The sequence below is a fragment of the Chrysemys picta genome, unplaced genomic scaffold, assembly GCF_011386835.1.
Source record: "Chrysemys picta bellii isolate R12L10 unplaced genomic scaffold, ASM1138683v2 scaf718, whole genome shotgun sequence".
Classification (NCBI taxonomy): domain Eukaryota; kingdom Metazoa; phylum Chordata; order Testudines; family Emydidae; genus Chrysemys; species Chrysemys picta.
Window position 1 is genome coordinate 18,216 of NW_027053425.1, and position 14,540 is coordinate 32,755.

The window sequence follows — 14,540 nt, forward strand, 5'->3', positions numbered from 1 at the left end:
GAGGCAGAGGAGTAGAAGCACTGATGCAGAGGGGAGTTGGGTCTGGAGCAGTCTGGAGCTGGGTGTGGTGAACAGCTGGGGAGAGCGAGGGAGGGACCCTGGGCAGCGTGGGATGACATCATGTTTTCCTTTCCCCTTTCCCATTTTTTCCTTAATTTTTTTTTATTACTTGCTGTTTAATAAATCGTATTTGTTCTGAACTTTACGCAATGCTGAATAGCGGCATCGGGGATGTGTCCGGAGTGAAAAGAGCACCCCAGAGTGCGGATACGACATCCTAGCCTCTGTCCTGAGTGATCGCAACAAAATTTGGGCTGCAGACCCCGCAGGAATCTTGGGGCCAGCCTTGTTGGGGTTTCAGACACCAGAGTAGAAGGGGAGTCCTTGAAGTCAGGCAGGTCTCAAGGTATGGGAGTGGGAGCGAGGACTCAGCTCCTTTTGCTATTTGATTCTATCAGGGTGGTGTATAAGCCAGAAGAGTTCCCCACAATACTAAGACCGTTTCCCCTGCTTACCTCTGCATATTTATTGGTTTCTCGTAAAGTTAGTTAGGATTATAGGGATAGTGTCAGAGCGGCCACCAGTGAGAGTTGCTGGCCACACTCTGAGGCCACCAAATTTGGTCGTGACAATCCCTGGGCTAGATGCTCACGATGGGCCCTTCTGACCATAGAGCCTGTGAGTGGAACAGGAGCCGGACACAGAGATGCTGCAGAGCGATGGGTTGATCGCTAGGACCCAGGAGCAGCTGGGAGGCGGCTCTGGGGGGAGCGATCGCTGGGCTCAGGCCCGGCAGCAGGAAGTGACTCGCAGCCGCTGCGGTGACTCTGGCTCCAGGCTCCTGGCGAGATCCCCGAGCCCCGGCGGCTGGTGCTGGGAGCCCGGAGCCCTGGCTGCAGCCGGGAGAGGGGAATCTCCAGCAGGGCCCTTCCCGCTGCTCCCCAGGAGCCTCTCCCAGGGCAGAGCCCCCAGCCCGGCCAGGCCCCTTCCCGGCCCGGCCCCTGCCCCAGGGGGCCCCGCTCGGAGGGAAGGTGAGAGAAACTCGCCCCCAGAACACCCGAGCTGCAGGGGGAGTTGGATAAAGAGGGGCGGGGGGGTGAGGGCAGGTGGGGGGAGCGGGGGTGGTGGCAGGAGGCGGGTGCTGGGGATGCGGGGGCCGGCTGGGATGGGGGCGGGGGCGCACTGAAGGGAACATGGGGCGATGCGGTGGGATCGGGTTGATTGTGCGGCTGAGGGGAGCGAGGCTGGAATGGGGGAAGTTGTCAGTGGGGGGCACTGCGAGGGAAGGGGTGTGTGGGGAGACTGGGGGGGGGACAGAGGCAAAATCCCATCCCCCCACACCCACACCCTGCTCCCAGTGTGTTACTGTCAGACACACCCGTGCTGGTGGGGTCTGTTTCTCATGAGTTTTGGGCTCGCCCAGGGCCCTGGTCTGATTTCTGGGCAGGATTCACATCTCAGCCACCCCGGAGTCACTGCTGCTTTGGGCAGGCAGGGAGTGTGGATGGGCCAATGGGATCAGCCTCTGCCTGCCTGTCCCTGGGGGCTGCTGGGGGAGTCCAGGGCAGCTCATTCTTTAGGTGATGCCATCAGAGGGCTCCTGCTGCTCCTAAGGGAGAGGAGTTTACACGGAAGTGTGTGAAAATCCCCCAAAGTGGCCCCTTTAGTTCTGCTTTTTTTCTAGCATTTGGCTCAGAGATACTGTTACTGGGAGGGTCTGAAGAGTAGGGAGGGAATCACGGTGTTACATGGACTGAAGCCCCTTGTGTAACCTCCCCCATCGCCCCTCTTGCCCTGACAGGCTGAGGAATCACGTCCACGTTTTGCTCCAGATGGGCGCATCTTCCAGGAGACAGGGAAGGGAAATGTCTGTGATGGAGCCAGCTCAGGTAGGGGATTATCAGGGAGCTCCTGGGCAGGGGCAGGGAGGAGACAGGGTGTGATAAACCTGCTGATTTTCTGAGTGGGCCCATTGGTGATGCGGGAGGGGAGACGGGACATTCCCCCATTTCTCAAACAGGATATAACACCATTGCACAGGGCTGGGAGTGAGACCCCACTAGCCACAGGCTGCTGTGAAATATGAAGGGAAGCTGTTGGGATTCCTGTCCCTGGCTCAGAGCTCTGCTTCCCGTATCAGCCTGTGTCTCGCAGGTGTGTGGGAAATGAGGAGACCCTGCCCTGCTCCGTGTGCTGGGGGGAGACAAGTAGCTCTCACCTTCTCCCCATCCCCTGAAGCCTCCTGGCTGCTCTGAGCAGGGTGGGGGTGGGATTCTGCTACTCTGTCGCTCCCAGAGCTTCCATATCTTTATCTGTCCTCACAGATAACTAGTGGGATTGTGGCTGGAGCATCAGGTAATGAGTGGGGGCTTTTGGTGTTCCAGATGCCGGTGACGTTCGAGGAGGTGGCTGTGTATTTCACCCAGGGGCAGGGGGCTCTCCTGTACCCTGCTCAGAGAGCTCTCTACAGGGACGTCATGCAGGAGAACTACGAGACGGTGACCTCACTGGGTAAGGGATTCTTGTCCCCTCGGTTATTCGAAGTCGTGGGGTCTGCATGTCTAACTCTGTTCAGGTTCTTCCCTGGTCAGTTAGCTCAGAGGCGAATGGGTTCCATAATGCACAGCTGCCGTGTGAGAGAGACTTGCATCTCTGTGCCCTCTCCAGTGGGACATGGGTGTCAAAACACAATGGACAAGCTAAACCATCCCCACCCTCCAGCTTTCAAAGGGGCATAAATCCATCATTGTCCTGTCTGTGTTGTTTCACAGCTGCACAAACAATCCCTGTTCACCTCCCTCCTTGGGAATAGCTCCAGCCATGAGGAGGGCTCTGGGCTCTGCAGGTTTAGAAAGAGGCAGGGGTTTAAGTCCAGAGCTGTGTGTGAGTCAGCAAGGCCCCCAGAGTGCACAGATCTTGGGAAAGCCTAGTGAGAGTGTAGTAATAATTCAACTCACCTCCCCAGATAACTTCCTCTGCGCAAGGGACTCAGTGACCATTTTCCCATCCTCTTGGCTTCCACGTTCCTCCAGCAGAGCGCAGGGACAGGTTCCACTCACGGAATGTCCTTTCTGACAAATACTCCACCAGTGCTCCATGCACCCTAATCTGGTCTGATTTCACCCTCTGCACAGGATTCCCCCTTCCCAAACCTGAGCTGATCGCCCGGCTGGAACGAGGGGAAGAGCCGTGGGTGTCCGATCTCCAAGTCTGCGAGGAAAGAAGGCTTCTGAGAAGCACCCGTACAGGTGAGGACTGACACAGAAACCATCTAGGGAATGAAGGAAAAAGGTTAGGATCCCAAAATATGGTGTGAGTAAGCGCCCTCAGTTCTTCCTCATCTCAGTCAGGACAGGGCTTCACTCATCAGATATAGCTCACACCATTCCACCCAGCCTCTTCTCTGCAAAGCTTTCCTTCTCTGTGAGTGTTTGGGTGGGATGTGGAGGCGGAGTCCCGTTGCTCAGTCTTTGTGTTGGGTTTTCCCTTTGTGCTATTCCTCTTTCTCCCCAGCACGACTCCTGTCTGGATTGTGTCTCTCCCAGCAGGTGCTGAGCGAGGGAGTGAGAATGAGGCGGGGAATCATCATGAGGAAGTTCCTGGGGAACTGGAACCGCAGGGGACCTTCTTGGGAAGAGCTGAAGGGAATTTTTCCCAGTGCTTGGAGCAGGCAGAAGCCTTGGGAAGTTGGCACAGGTCAGAGAGGCTTCTGGGACACCTCCCAGGGAAGAAAGTGGATGAATCTGTTAACGGTGGGGGAGGAGAGGAGGATCCCACAGCGCCGCAGACAAATCCCAAGAAAGAGACACCCTGGCGCTACCTTCAGTCTCTCGAGTGCGGGAAATGTTTCATATCAAAGACACAAATAATTAGACATCAGTTAAGCCACACAGGGGAGAGACCCCACAACTGCTTGGACTGTGGAAAAAGTTTCATAAGAAAGTCAAACCTTGTTAAACATCAGGCATTACAAACAGGAGCGAGACCCCACAAGTGCTTGGACTGTGGGAAAAGTTTCACAAGAAGGTCACACCTTGTTTATCATCAGGCAATCCACACAGGAGAGAGACCCCACAAGTGCTTGGACTGTGGGAAAAGTTTCATACAGGGGTCAGACCTTGTTAAACATCAGGCATTACACACAGGAGAGAGACCCCACAAGTGCTTGGACTGTGGGAAAAGTTTCATACAGAGGTCACACCTAGTTCACCATCAGGCATTACACACAGGAGAGAGACCCCACAAGTGCTTGGACTGTGGGAAAAGTTTCATACAGAGGTCACACCTAGTTCGCCATCAGGCATTACACACAGGAGCGAGACCCCACAAGTGCTTGGACTGTGGGAAAAGTTTCATAAGAAGGTCACACCTTGTTAAACATCAGGCAATCCACACAGGAGAAAAACCCCACAAGTGCTTGGACTGTGAGGAAAGTTTCATACAGAGGTCAGACCTTGTTAAACATCAGGCATTACACACAGGAGAGAGACCCCACAAGTGCTTGCACTGTGGGAAAAGTTTCATACAGAGGTCACGCCTATTTCGCCATCAGGCATTACACACAGGAGCGAGACCCCACAAGTGCTTGGACTGTGGGAACAGTTTCATACAGAGGTCACACCTAGTTCGCCATCAGGCATTACACACAGGAGAGAGACCCCACAAGTGCTTGGACTGTGGGAAAAGTTTCATAGAGCGGTCAGACCTTGTTAAACATCAGGCAATCCACACAGGAGAAAAACCCCACAAGTGCTTGGACTGTGGGAAAAGTTTCATACAGAGGTCAGACCTTGTTAAACATCAGGCATTACACACAGGAGAGAGACCCCACAAGTGCTTGGACTGTGGGAAAAGTTTCATACAGAGGTCACGCCTATTTCGTCATCAGGCATTACACACAGGAGAGAGACCCCACAAGTGCTTGGACTGTGGGAAAAGTTTCATACAGAGGTCAGACCTTGTTAAACATCAGGCATTACACACAGGAGAGAGACCCCACAAGTGCTTGGACTGTGGGAAAAGTTTCATACAGAGGTCACGCCTATTTCGTCATCAGGCATTACACACAGGAGAGAGACCCCACAAGTGCTTGGACTGTGGGAAAAGTTTCATAGAGCGGTCAGACCTTGTTAAACATCAGGCAATCCACACAGGAGAAAGACCCCACAAGTGCTTGGACTGTGGGAAAAGTTTCATAAGAAGGTCAGACCTTGTTCAACATCAGGCAATCCACACAGGAGAAAGACCCCACAAGTGCTTGGACTGTGGGAAAAGTTTCATAAGAAGGTCAAACCTTGTTCAACATCAGGCAATCCATACAGGAGAGAGACCCCACAAGTGCTTGGACTGCAGAAAGTGTTTCATATGGAGGTCTGACCTTATTAAACATGGAAGAATCCACACAGGATCTAAACTTCTGTGACACGTGGCAAGAAAGGTTTAAGCAACTTGCATGTAATTGACTCAGGGTCAACGTTTAGAGAGAGATTTTAAAGGTGTGTCCACCTTAGATAGCTAGAGATTGAAATGTAAATGTGTATTTTCAAAGACTTGGAAGAAGAGGGCAAGTCATGTCTGAGTAACGTAATTGCCTTCTATGACGAGATAACTGGCTCTGTGGATGAGGGAAAAGCAGTGGATGTTTTATTCCTTGATTTTAGCAAAGCTTTTATATGATCTCCTACAGAATTCTTGCCAGCAAGTTAAAGAAGTGTGGCCTGGATGAATGGGCCATAAAGTGGATAGAAAGCTGGGTAGATCGACTGGCTCAACTGGTAGTGACCAATGGCTCCATGTCTAGTTGGCAGCCGGTATCAAGAGGAGTGCCCCAAGGGTCGATCCTGGGGCCGGTTTTGTTCAGTATCTTCATTAATGATCTGGAGGATGATGTGGACTGCACCCTCAGCAAGTTTGCCGATGACACTAAACTGGGAGAACTGGTAGATACGCTGGAGGGTAGGGATAGGATACAGAGGGACGTAGACAAATTAGAGGATTGGGCCAAAATAAATCTGATGAGGTTCAACAAGAACAAGTGCAGAGTCCTGCACTTAGGATGAAAGAATCCCATTCACTGCTAGAGACTAGGGACCGACTGGCTAGGCAGCAGTTCTGCAGAAAAGGACTTAGGAGTTACAGTGGATGAGAAGCTGGATATAAGTCAACAGTGTGCCCTTGTTGCCAAGAAGGCTAACGGCATTTTGGGCTGTATAAGTAGGAACATTGCCAGCAAATCAAGGGACGTGATCGTTCCCCTCTATTCAAGATTGGTGAGGCCTCATCTGGAGTATTGTGTTCAGGTTTGGGCCCCACACTAAAAGAAGGATGTGGAAAAATTGGAAAGAGTCCAGCGGAGGGCAACAAAAATGATTAGGGGGCTGGAGCACGTGACTTATGAGGAAAGGCTGAGAGAACGGGGATTGTTTAGTCTACGGAAGAGAAGAATGATGGGATATCTGGTAGCTACTTTCAACTACCTGAAAGTGGGTTCCAAAGAGGATGGATCTAGACTGTTCTCAGTGGTACCAGATGACAGAACAAGGAGCAATGGTCTCCAGTTGCAGTGGGGATAGTTTAGGTTGGATATCAGGAAACACTTTTTCACTAGGAGGGTGGTGAAGCACTGGAATTGGTTACCTGGAGAGGTGGTGGAATCTCCTTTCTTAGAGGTTTTTAAGGTCAGGCTTGACAAAGCCCTGTCTGGGATGGTTTAGTTGGGGAGTGGTCCTGCTTTAAGCAGGGGGTTGGAGTAAATGACCTCCTGAGGTCCCTTCCAACCCTGATATTCTATGATTCTAAGAGGGGTAACTGTAGTAGTCTATGTTTAGCTATCCAAAGTGTTCCTGTATTCTGTTAAATCAGGGATCAATAATTCAGTGATTATGCCCATGTCCCATGCCACTTGCCCAATTCCAGCTCAGTCTCTTTGAATTCACTGGGGGTAGGGGCTGAGGGATGGAGGGAAAGTTTATAGCTGAAATTTTGCAAGTTTAGTGTTAATCGGATCTGTTCCGCTTTCCTGCTCGGACATTTTCTCTGGGGATCCCAGAGACGGAAAGGAGCAGGTGTTACTATCTTGAGTCCGCATCCCCATGGTGACTCTCTACACTATCAATTATGAAAATGTGGGCAGAGCATCCCAATGGAGGCACAGGAATGTGTCAGGGGAGGCGCGATGAGTGTGGGTTGTTGGGTTTTTTTTTTTAAAGAGCACTGGCTTTCAGCCCCAGTTGGCTGCGGCTCATGAGGAAGGAACAGGCCTATCTGGGAGGTGGGGATAAATGCTCAGGCTCTCAAACCCAGGTGGAGCAGCAGCACAGAAGTCGGGGTGGCAATGGGGTGATAAGTCTGCTGTGAACAGCGATATTGAGGAATATCACTCTTCACGTGGCCACCCTAACTTCTGTGCTGCTGTTGGAGGCCTTCAGAGCTGTGCACATCGCCAACGACTACTCTGCCTTTAGAGCTGGGTGGTGATACATGTGCTTTTGAGGGTGGGGGCGTAAATGACCGCAGACACCAAGGTGGGGGTGGCAATGAAACACATCTGAGAACCACTGGTCTACACGCTTATGGGCACCACGTTTATAAAATGATGAATCTTCCCCAAAGTATGGCTTGTGAGGTATCATGGGAAAAGTCATCATCTGCTGAATATTATTGTCCCATTAAAATCAGCACTGTCCATGGAGCTCCGAGAGTTTGCTGTATGTTTGTTACATGCTGTAAAGCTGGAAAACGCCCACAGACGAGCTCCTCCGAGACAATGTCACCTGCACACCAGCTAGGTGCTACGTGGCCAGTAATTGCTCAGCCGGCCATTCACCAGCTGTGGAGCTGGGAACAGGAGAGTTACAATTCTCCGGAAGGATGGCTGCACGCTCACTTAGGCCACAGACTGATTGTCGCCTGCCCCCCAGCTGGGGGATGAACCTCAAAGAGGAGAGTGGTATAAAAGCACAAGGGATAATTGCCTCCATTTTTACCTCTCCTCTCCCATCTTTACAGAAGGCAACAAGATGGCTTGAAAGGCAACAGGGGCCTTGGAGTGGGGAGGATGGACCAGGGCTGGAAGGAAATCCAGGCTGTGTACTTAAAAACTATGAACTGCCTGCAACAGCAGGTGGGGTGAGAAAACGTGCTTGCTTCGTATTTTCCTTAGGCCTTGGCTACACTTGCAGATGTACAGCGCTGAGAGTTAAACCTGACTTTGTACAGCTGAGTAGGGAAAGCGCTGCAGTCTGTCCACACTGACAGCTGCCCAGCGCACTGTCGTGGCCACATTTGGAGCCTTTGCTGCGCCATTGGGAGCGGTAGATTATGGGCAGCTATCCCACAGAGCACTTCTTCCCATTCTTGCGCCGTGGGTTGGGGGAAGGAGGCGTGGGTGCAGGGGACTCTGGGTCCGGTCCCAACGCCCCGTTATGCATCGCTTCGCATCCCAGAAATCCCTTTGTTTCCATCCACCTTTAGCAGCATCTTTCAGCGGTTTCTGTGCAGCGTGATCTGTCTGCGGGAAATGGAGCCCGAACTGGTGAGGCTTATGCTGACTTATCTCATCAGCACGTTACGTTTGGCTGTTGAACTATTCCTTAAGATCCAAAGTGACAGTGAGAGTGAGGAGTCCGACGATGCTATCGAGCCGCGTAACGCGTACGACACAAAATTGCTTGTGTCATCCACAAACATGCTCAGCACCGTGGAACACCGCTTTTGGGCTTGGGAAAAAAGCACCGAGTGGTGGGATCACATCGTCATGGATGTCTGGGATGACGAGCAGTGGCTGCAGAACTTTCGGATGAGAAAAGCCACTTTCATGGGACTGTGTGAGGATCTCGCTCCCACCCTGCGGCACAAGGACACGAGATTGAGAGCTGCCCTGCCAGTAGACAAGCGGGTGGCTATTGCAATCCGGAAGCTGGCAACTCCAGACTGCTACCGGTCGGTCGCAAACCAGTTTGGAGTGGGAAAGTCGACCGTGGGAATCGTGTTGATGCAAGTTTGCAAGGCCATTAATCGCATCCTACTTAGAAGAACCGTGACTCTGGGTAACGTGCAGGAAATAGTGGATGGCTTTGCACAAATGGGGTTCCCTAACTGTGGAGGGGCGATAGATGGGACACACATTCCTATTCTGGGACCACCCCACCTAGGATCCGAGTATGTTAATCGGAAGGGGTATTTCTCTATGGTTCTCCAGGCGCTTGTAGATCACCGTGGGCGTTTCATTGACATTAACATAGGCTGGCCCGGAAAGGTGCATGACGCACGCATCTTTCGGAACACTTGGCTGTTCAGGAAGATGCAGGCCGGGACTTTTTTCCCAGAGCGGAAGATCACGGTGGGGAAGTCAAAATGCCCATTGTGATCCTTGGAGATCCCGCTTACCCGTTAATGCCATGGCTCATGAAACCCTACACAGGGAGCCTTGACAGCAGGAAGGAACGGTTCAACTACAGGCTGAGCCGGTGCCGAATGACTGTGGAGTGTGCCTTTGGCCGTTTAAAGGCCCGCTGAGGATCTCTGTATGAGAAGCTGGACTTGGCCGAAAACAGCATCCCCGCGGTTATATCCGCGTGCTGTGCCCTCCATAATATTTGTGAAGGGAAGGGTGAAAGCTTCACTCAGGCATAGACCTCCGAGGTTCAACACCTGGAGGCTGAATTTGCACAGCCAGAGATCAGGGCTATTACAGTGTCCCAGCGCGGTGTTGCAAGGATTAGGTATGCCTTGAGGGAGCAATTTGAGGCTGAAAACCAGCAGTGATATCTGGTGCCCTGCATGGGAGTGAAGTGCAGTAGTTCCAATCTTTAGGAATCAGTGTTTGCTAAGCAGACAAGCAGACTTGCAGTGCCTGTTTATTTCCTGGGCTAAGGAGTCTTTTACCTTATACAATAATAAAAAATGTTTTCAAAGCCAAAAAATGCATTTATTAAAAAGAAAACAAATTTATTTATTGAAAAGAAACAAGGGGGTGGAATGGGGAACGGTACAATCACAGATTCGCGTATGTCCTGTCTGGTGTGCTGTGCAGTGAGTGCTGCACTTCAGGATAGCTATACTGCATGGTGATGGGGATTGAGTGCAGAGGGTAAGGGTCATGGTTTTCAGAGCTGCGTGGTGAAGATACTGGTTCTGGAGGCAGCTGGTGGTGTGAAAAACACGGAAGTTGGGGAAAGTGGGTTGGAGGTGACAGTGGCGCACAACGGAAAGAGTTTTGGGACAAGGGCTGTCGAGGGTGGGTCGCGTTTGCATTTCTGGTACTGCTCCTTCTGCATGGCTACGAGCTCCTGGATAGCGTGTGCTTGGCGCTCCAGGATGCTTATGAGACGATCCGTGCTTTGCCTCCAGTGCGCTACGTTTTCCTGGCGGATCCTGCTTTCTCTCTCTCTCCAGTTCTGTGCTTTCTCATTCTCTTTAATAGATTGCCACATCACTTCTTGCAGCATGTCTTTGCTTTTTCACCGTCTCTTCCTGAGTCTTTGCAGGCTTTGAGCAGGCGATAAGAGGGACGGCTGAGGTCTCAAGGTTGATGCAGCTGTATAGGCAAAATGCAACATTTAACAGAGGCAGCATTGTTTATACCAGACAGAGTAGTGATTCCCCCCGCACTTAAGGAGTAGAAAACACACAGGGTCTACACAATAGCATAATTTTCCCGTCCGAAACAGAGCACACATATCCCACGGGAGCCTCAAAATGGTGAGTAAGGGGGACTGATTGTTTCAGGGCTGCACTGTCCTCTGGGTGTCTGTGCCTTGGGGAGAGCCAACAGCTTCAGGGGGCACCTAGACTGAACACTGTCCAAACATTTTCCACAGGAGTTCGTCCTGGACGATATCTTGCTGCTGAGGGTGACCTGGGAAGCAAGGGAGGGTCTTCTACTGCAATGGGGCCTCTGCCTTGGCCCATATGCAGCTTGCCTATGTGCAGCAATGGTCCCCCTGCCCCTCGCCTCATAGTGGCGCGGACACATTACCCTGGCTGGGACAAGGACCACGGTGGCTCTCCCGATAAACCTGCGCAAGCGCATTGCACACGTTCTGAATGAGACATCCGAGGACGTTACCGAGGCCGATTACCGTGATGTGATAAACCACATCAATGCACTATTCCGCATCTAGGCATGCATGCCTAACCCTCCTCTCCCAAAGAGCCCGCACGGAAAATATTCCTTCCCTGAAAAAAACCCGCTTACCGGGAACCTGCCCTTCTGTTTGTCCTCCACCAAGTACCAGCTGCTGCGACTGGCTACCTTCTTCCTGGCTTGAGAAGAGCTCCTGGCTGCATGGCTCCAGGGACTCCGGGGTGTCTCCATCCGCCCCACCACCCTCACTCCCATTTTCTGGAGCGCAGCTGGGACTGGACAGCTTCCTCCCCCCATACACTGGTGAGGTCCAGCAACTCGTCATTGCTCCATGCTGGGACTCGCTTGGCGCGTGGAGGCATGGTCAACTTCTGGAGGCCAGTCACAGCGCACTGGACGGCCACACTGGCGCCACAGCACTGCAGCAGCAGCGCAATACACGCTATTCCTCTCGGGGAGGTGGAGTACATGCAGCGCTGCAACCACGGAGATACAGAGCTGCAAATGCCTTGCCAGTGTGGACGGGGAGTGAGTTACAGCGCTGGGGGCGGCTTTACAGCGCTGTAACTTGCAAGTGTTCCAAGGACTTAGATTGGTAAAATTTAGGATTTAAAATGCATGTTTTAATTTTTTAGTTTTAACAGGTTCTGACCTTTTACATCTTTCTCTCTTGTAATCCCTGAAAACCCCCTTGCTCCAGTTCATAAACTGGTTTTAGTGTTTTGTCTGGATCTGTGTGTTTTCATTGAAGTGTTTGGGGATTTGACTGGAGAGAACAAGGCTTTGGCCTAATCCGGCCCCTTTATGGGGACGACCCACTAATTATTGAGTTTGTCCATCACAGTGGACAGACTGAGCAGTCCAAGATGCACATTCCCAGGGTGCAAAGCTGGGAGTAGAAAACTGGTTGATGTTGCTGTGTTTTTTGGTACATTCCTGAGTGTCTGGCTAGTCGCACTCAGTACAGTGCAGACAGGAGTGACTTTGAAGGCTGGTGGCTGTGTGGGAGCAGAGCGTGGAGGGGTTTGTTGTTCACACAGGGAAACAGCAGGGTGGATTTGATTTAAATCACTAGTCAGGAAGACTCGATTTAATCATGGTTTTCTACATAAAAATGTATTCTTGTTGGCTGTTATAATCTTAATACATATTCTTCACAACCAGGGCCAGTGGAAGGATGTTTCGCGCCCTATGTGAAACTTCCACTTTGCACCCCCCCGTCCCTGAGCCCCCTGCCCTGAGGCGCCCTCTCCCCATGGCAGCTCCCCTCCGCCGCCTTGAGGCGCCCCCCCCCCCGTGGCAGCTCCGCCCTGAGGCATGCCCCTGCGGCAGCTCCCCACCTCCCACCCTGAGGCACCCTCCCGCCCCAGCTCACCCCTGCCCCGCCTCCTCCCCGAGCACACCGTCGCTGCTTCACTTCTCCTGCCTCCCAGGCTTGCGGCGCCAATGAGCTTATGCGCCGCAAGCCTGGGAGGCTGGAGAAGTGAAGCAGCCACAGCGTGCTCGGGGAGGAGGTGGAGTAGGGTGAGCTGGGGCGGGGAGTTCCTCTGCGTGCCGCCCGCCCCGCCTCCTCCCCGAGCACACAGTCGCTGCTTCACTTCTCCCACCTCCCAGGCTTGCGGTGCCTGAGCTGATTGGGGAGGAGGTGGGTCGGGGAGTTCCCCTGCATGCCGCCCCACCCCCCTTGCTGCAGGCGGCCCTCTCCCTGCTCCACTGCCCCAGCTCCCTCCTCCTAAATGCCAGCAGCGACTGGGGTGGCCAAAGATCCGGCTGCCACGGTCGCTGCCGAAGAAAATGGCGCCCCCCAAATCCTAGTGCCCTAGCGGTCGCCTAAATGGTTGCACCAGCCCTGTTCACAAAGAGAGATAGCTGTAGGTTTCATTTTTAGAAGGTACACACTGTACATTTTTAAACAGTGATTTATTTTGAAAACTTTTCAGATGAGTTTTACAGCTATATCAGACAATGCATGTTTGTTTGGTTATTTCATTACCAAAGGTAATTGAAGCAGATATTTATGAAGTCATTAGGAGTGAACTATCTCCAATTCAACAGGTTAATCATTAATAGTTGGAGGATTTTCTTGCCATGCTGTATTAGGAGGAGAACATCACCAGACAGACATTTAAATTGTTTTATTTAACTAAAACAACAACGTTCAGTATTCTGGATTTGTTGCTTCAACAGCAAACATATAATATTTTAACAGAAAGGTGTATGTCCCTCTCTTCTCACATTTGTCTCCAGACTTCTCCTTCTCCAGATCTATTCTGCCTCCAACAGTCTTGTATTCATTGAACTTTTTGAAACTTTGCAATTTTTGAGAGCGGTAAGGGATTGACTCTGTGTACACAAATTTGCAGAGGGACAATAGAGGTGAGGTCTGTTATTTCTCACCTCTATATTTTAATTTATTTAAAAACATTTTTACTGTTAACAAGCATGTTACCTTTGGAGACACAAAGCCACAGTTTGAGAACTGGCAAACTAAGCATCTCTGGTGGTATCTTCTAGACTGAGCACTGAGTCCCATTGGGTAAATAGAGAGATTAACCTAAGTAATCTATACAGAAGCCTGTGGAACCCAATACGACTGGGTCCTTAATGCATGAACTAGAGGAACTCATTTACAAAACTTTTTTTAAACATGACATGTCTATATTGTCTCATACTATAGAATTGGAATGTATAATCCCTATTCCATGATGAGAGATCTTTGAGCTACAATATATCTTAATTAAAACTATCTTTAGATAAAATGGTTTTTGAGGAAAAAAAATATCAAAAAAATCCAATTTAAATAACAAAAATCTGATTTTCTTGATTTTTTTTTTTAAATCATTGATTTTTATTGACCCTGGGAAGCAGTGTAAAACATGCCCTGGGATGGAGAATTAAGCAGTTCAGCAGTCCAGATTGTACCCTGGGGAATGTCTCACACCCGCTGTCTCTTCGGACCATTGCGCCTTCATTATCCTGAGCCTGAAAGGGAAGCTAAGCTGGACAAACCAAAGAAGAGGAACCAGCCGACATCCTCAACTCCACCGATGTTGGTTTTGGCTAAATCCTGAACTCCCCCTGGCATGGGAGACTTGAGGTTCTGCTGCCAGCCTTCCCCTCATGCGTCTGTTTCCTTCCTAATGGTCAGGGGTGCAAGTAACTTAAAGGACTTAGCACAGGGGTGAGCAAACTTTTTGGCCCGAGGGCCACATGAGGGTTGTAAAATTGTATGGAGGGCGAGGTAGGGAAAACTGTGCCTCCGCAAACAGCCTGGCCCCGCCCCCTATCCACTCCCTCCCACTTCCCACCTCCTGACTGCCCCCCTCAGAATCCCCAACCCCATCCAACCAACCCACTCCTTTTCTCCTGACCACCTCCTCCGGAGACTCCCCACCCTAACTGCGCCGCCTAAAACCCTCCCACCCAATCCCCCTTGCTCCCTGTCCCCTAAGAG

The 14,540-nt window shown here is 51.4% G+C and overlaps 1 protein-coding gene across 5 annotated transcripts; it reads left to right on the plus strand.

Annotated features, from left to right (window-relative positions):
• The first annotated feature begins 692 nt into the window (after positions 1–692).
• Positions 693–11,809, plus strand: LOC135979201 (zinc finger protein 436-like). Of its 5 annotated transcripts, none has more exons than XM_065579723.1 (5): positions 700–1,031; positions 1,802–1,889; positions 2,385–2,511; positions 3,135–3,248; positions 3,546–11,809. In XM_065579723.1, exons 2-5 carry the CDS (start codon positions 1,833–1,835, stop codon positions 5,420–5,422), a joined length of 2,175 nt encoding a protein of 724 aa, XP_065435795.1. In that variant the 5' UTR covers positions 700–1,031; positions 1,802–1,832; the 3' UTR covers positions 5,423–11,809. The 5 variants fall into 5 exon arrangements, with proteins under 5 accessions (XP_065435797.1, XP_065435798.1, XP_065435795.1 ...); XM_065579724.1 differs by having other exon boundaries at positions 3,549–11,809; XM_065579727.1 differs by having other exon boundaries at positions 721–1,031; positions 10,821–11,809.
• Positions 11,810–14,540: the final 2,731 nt, after the last annotated feature.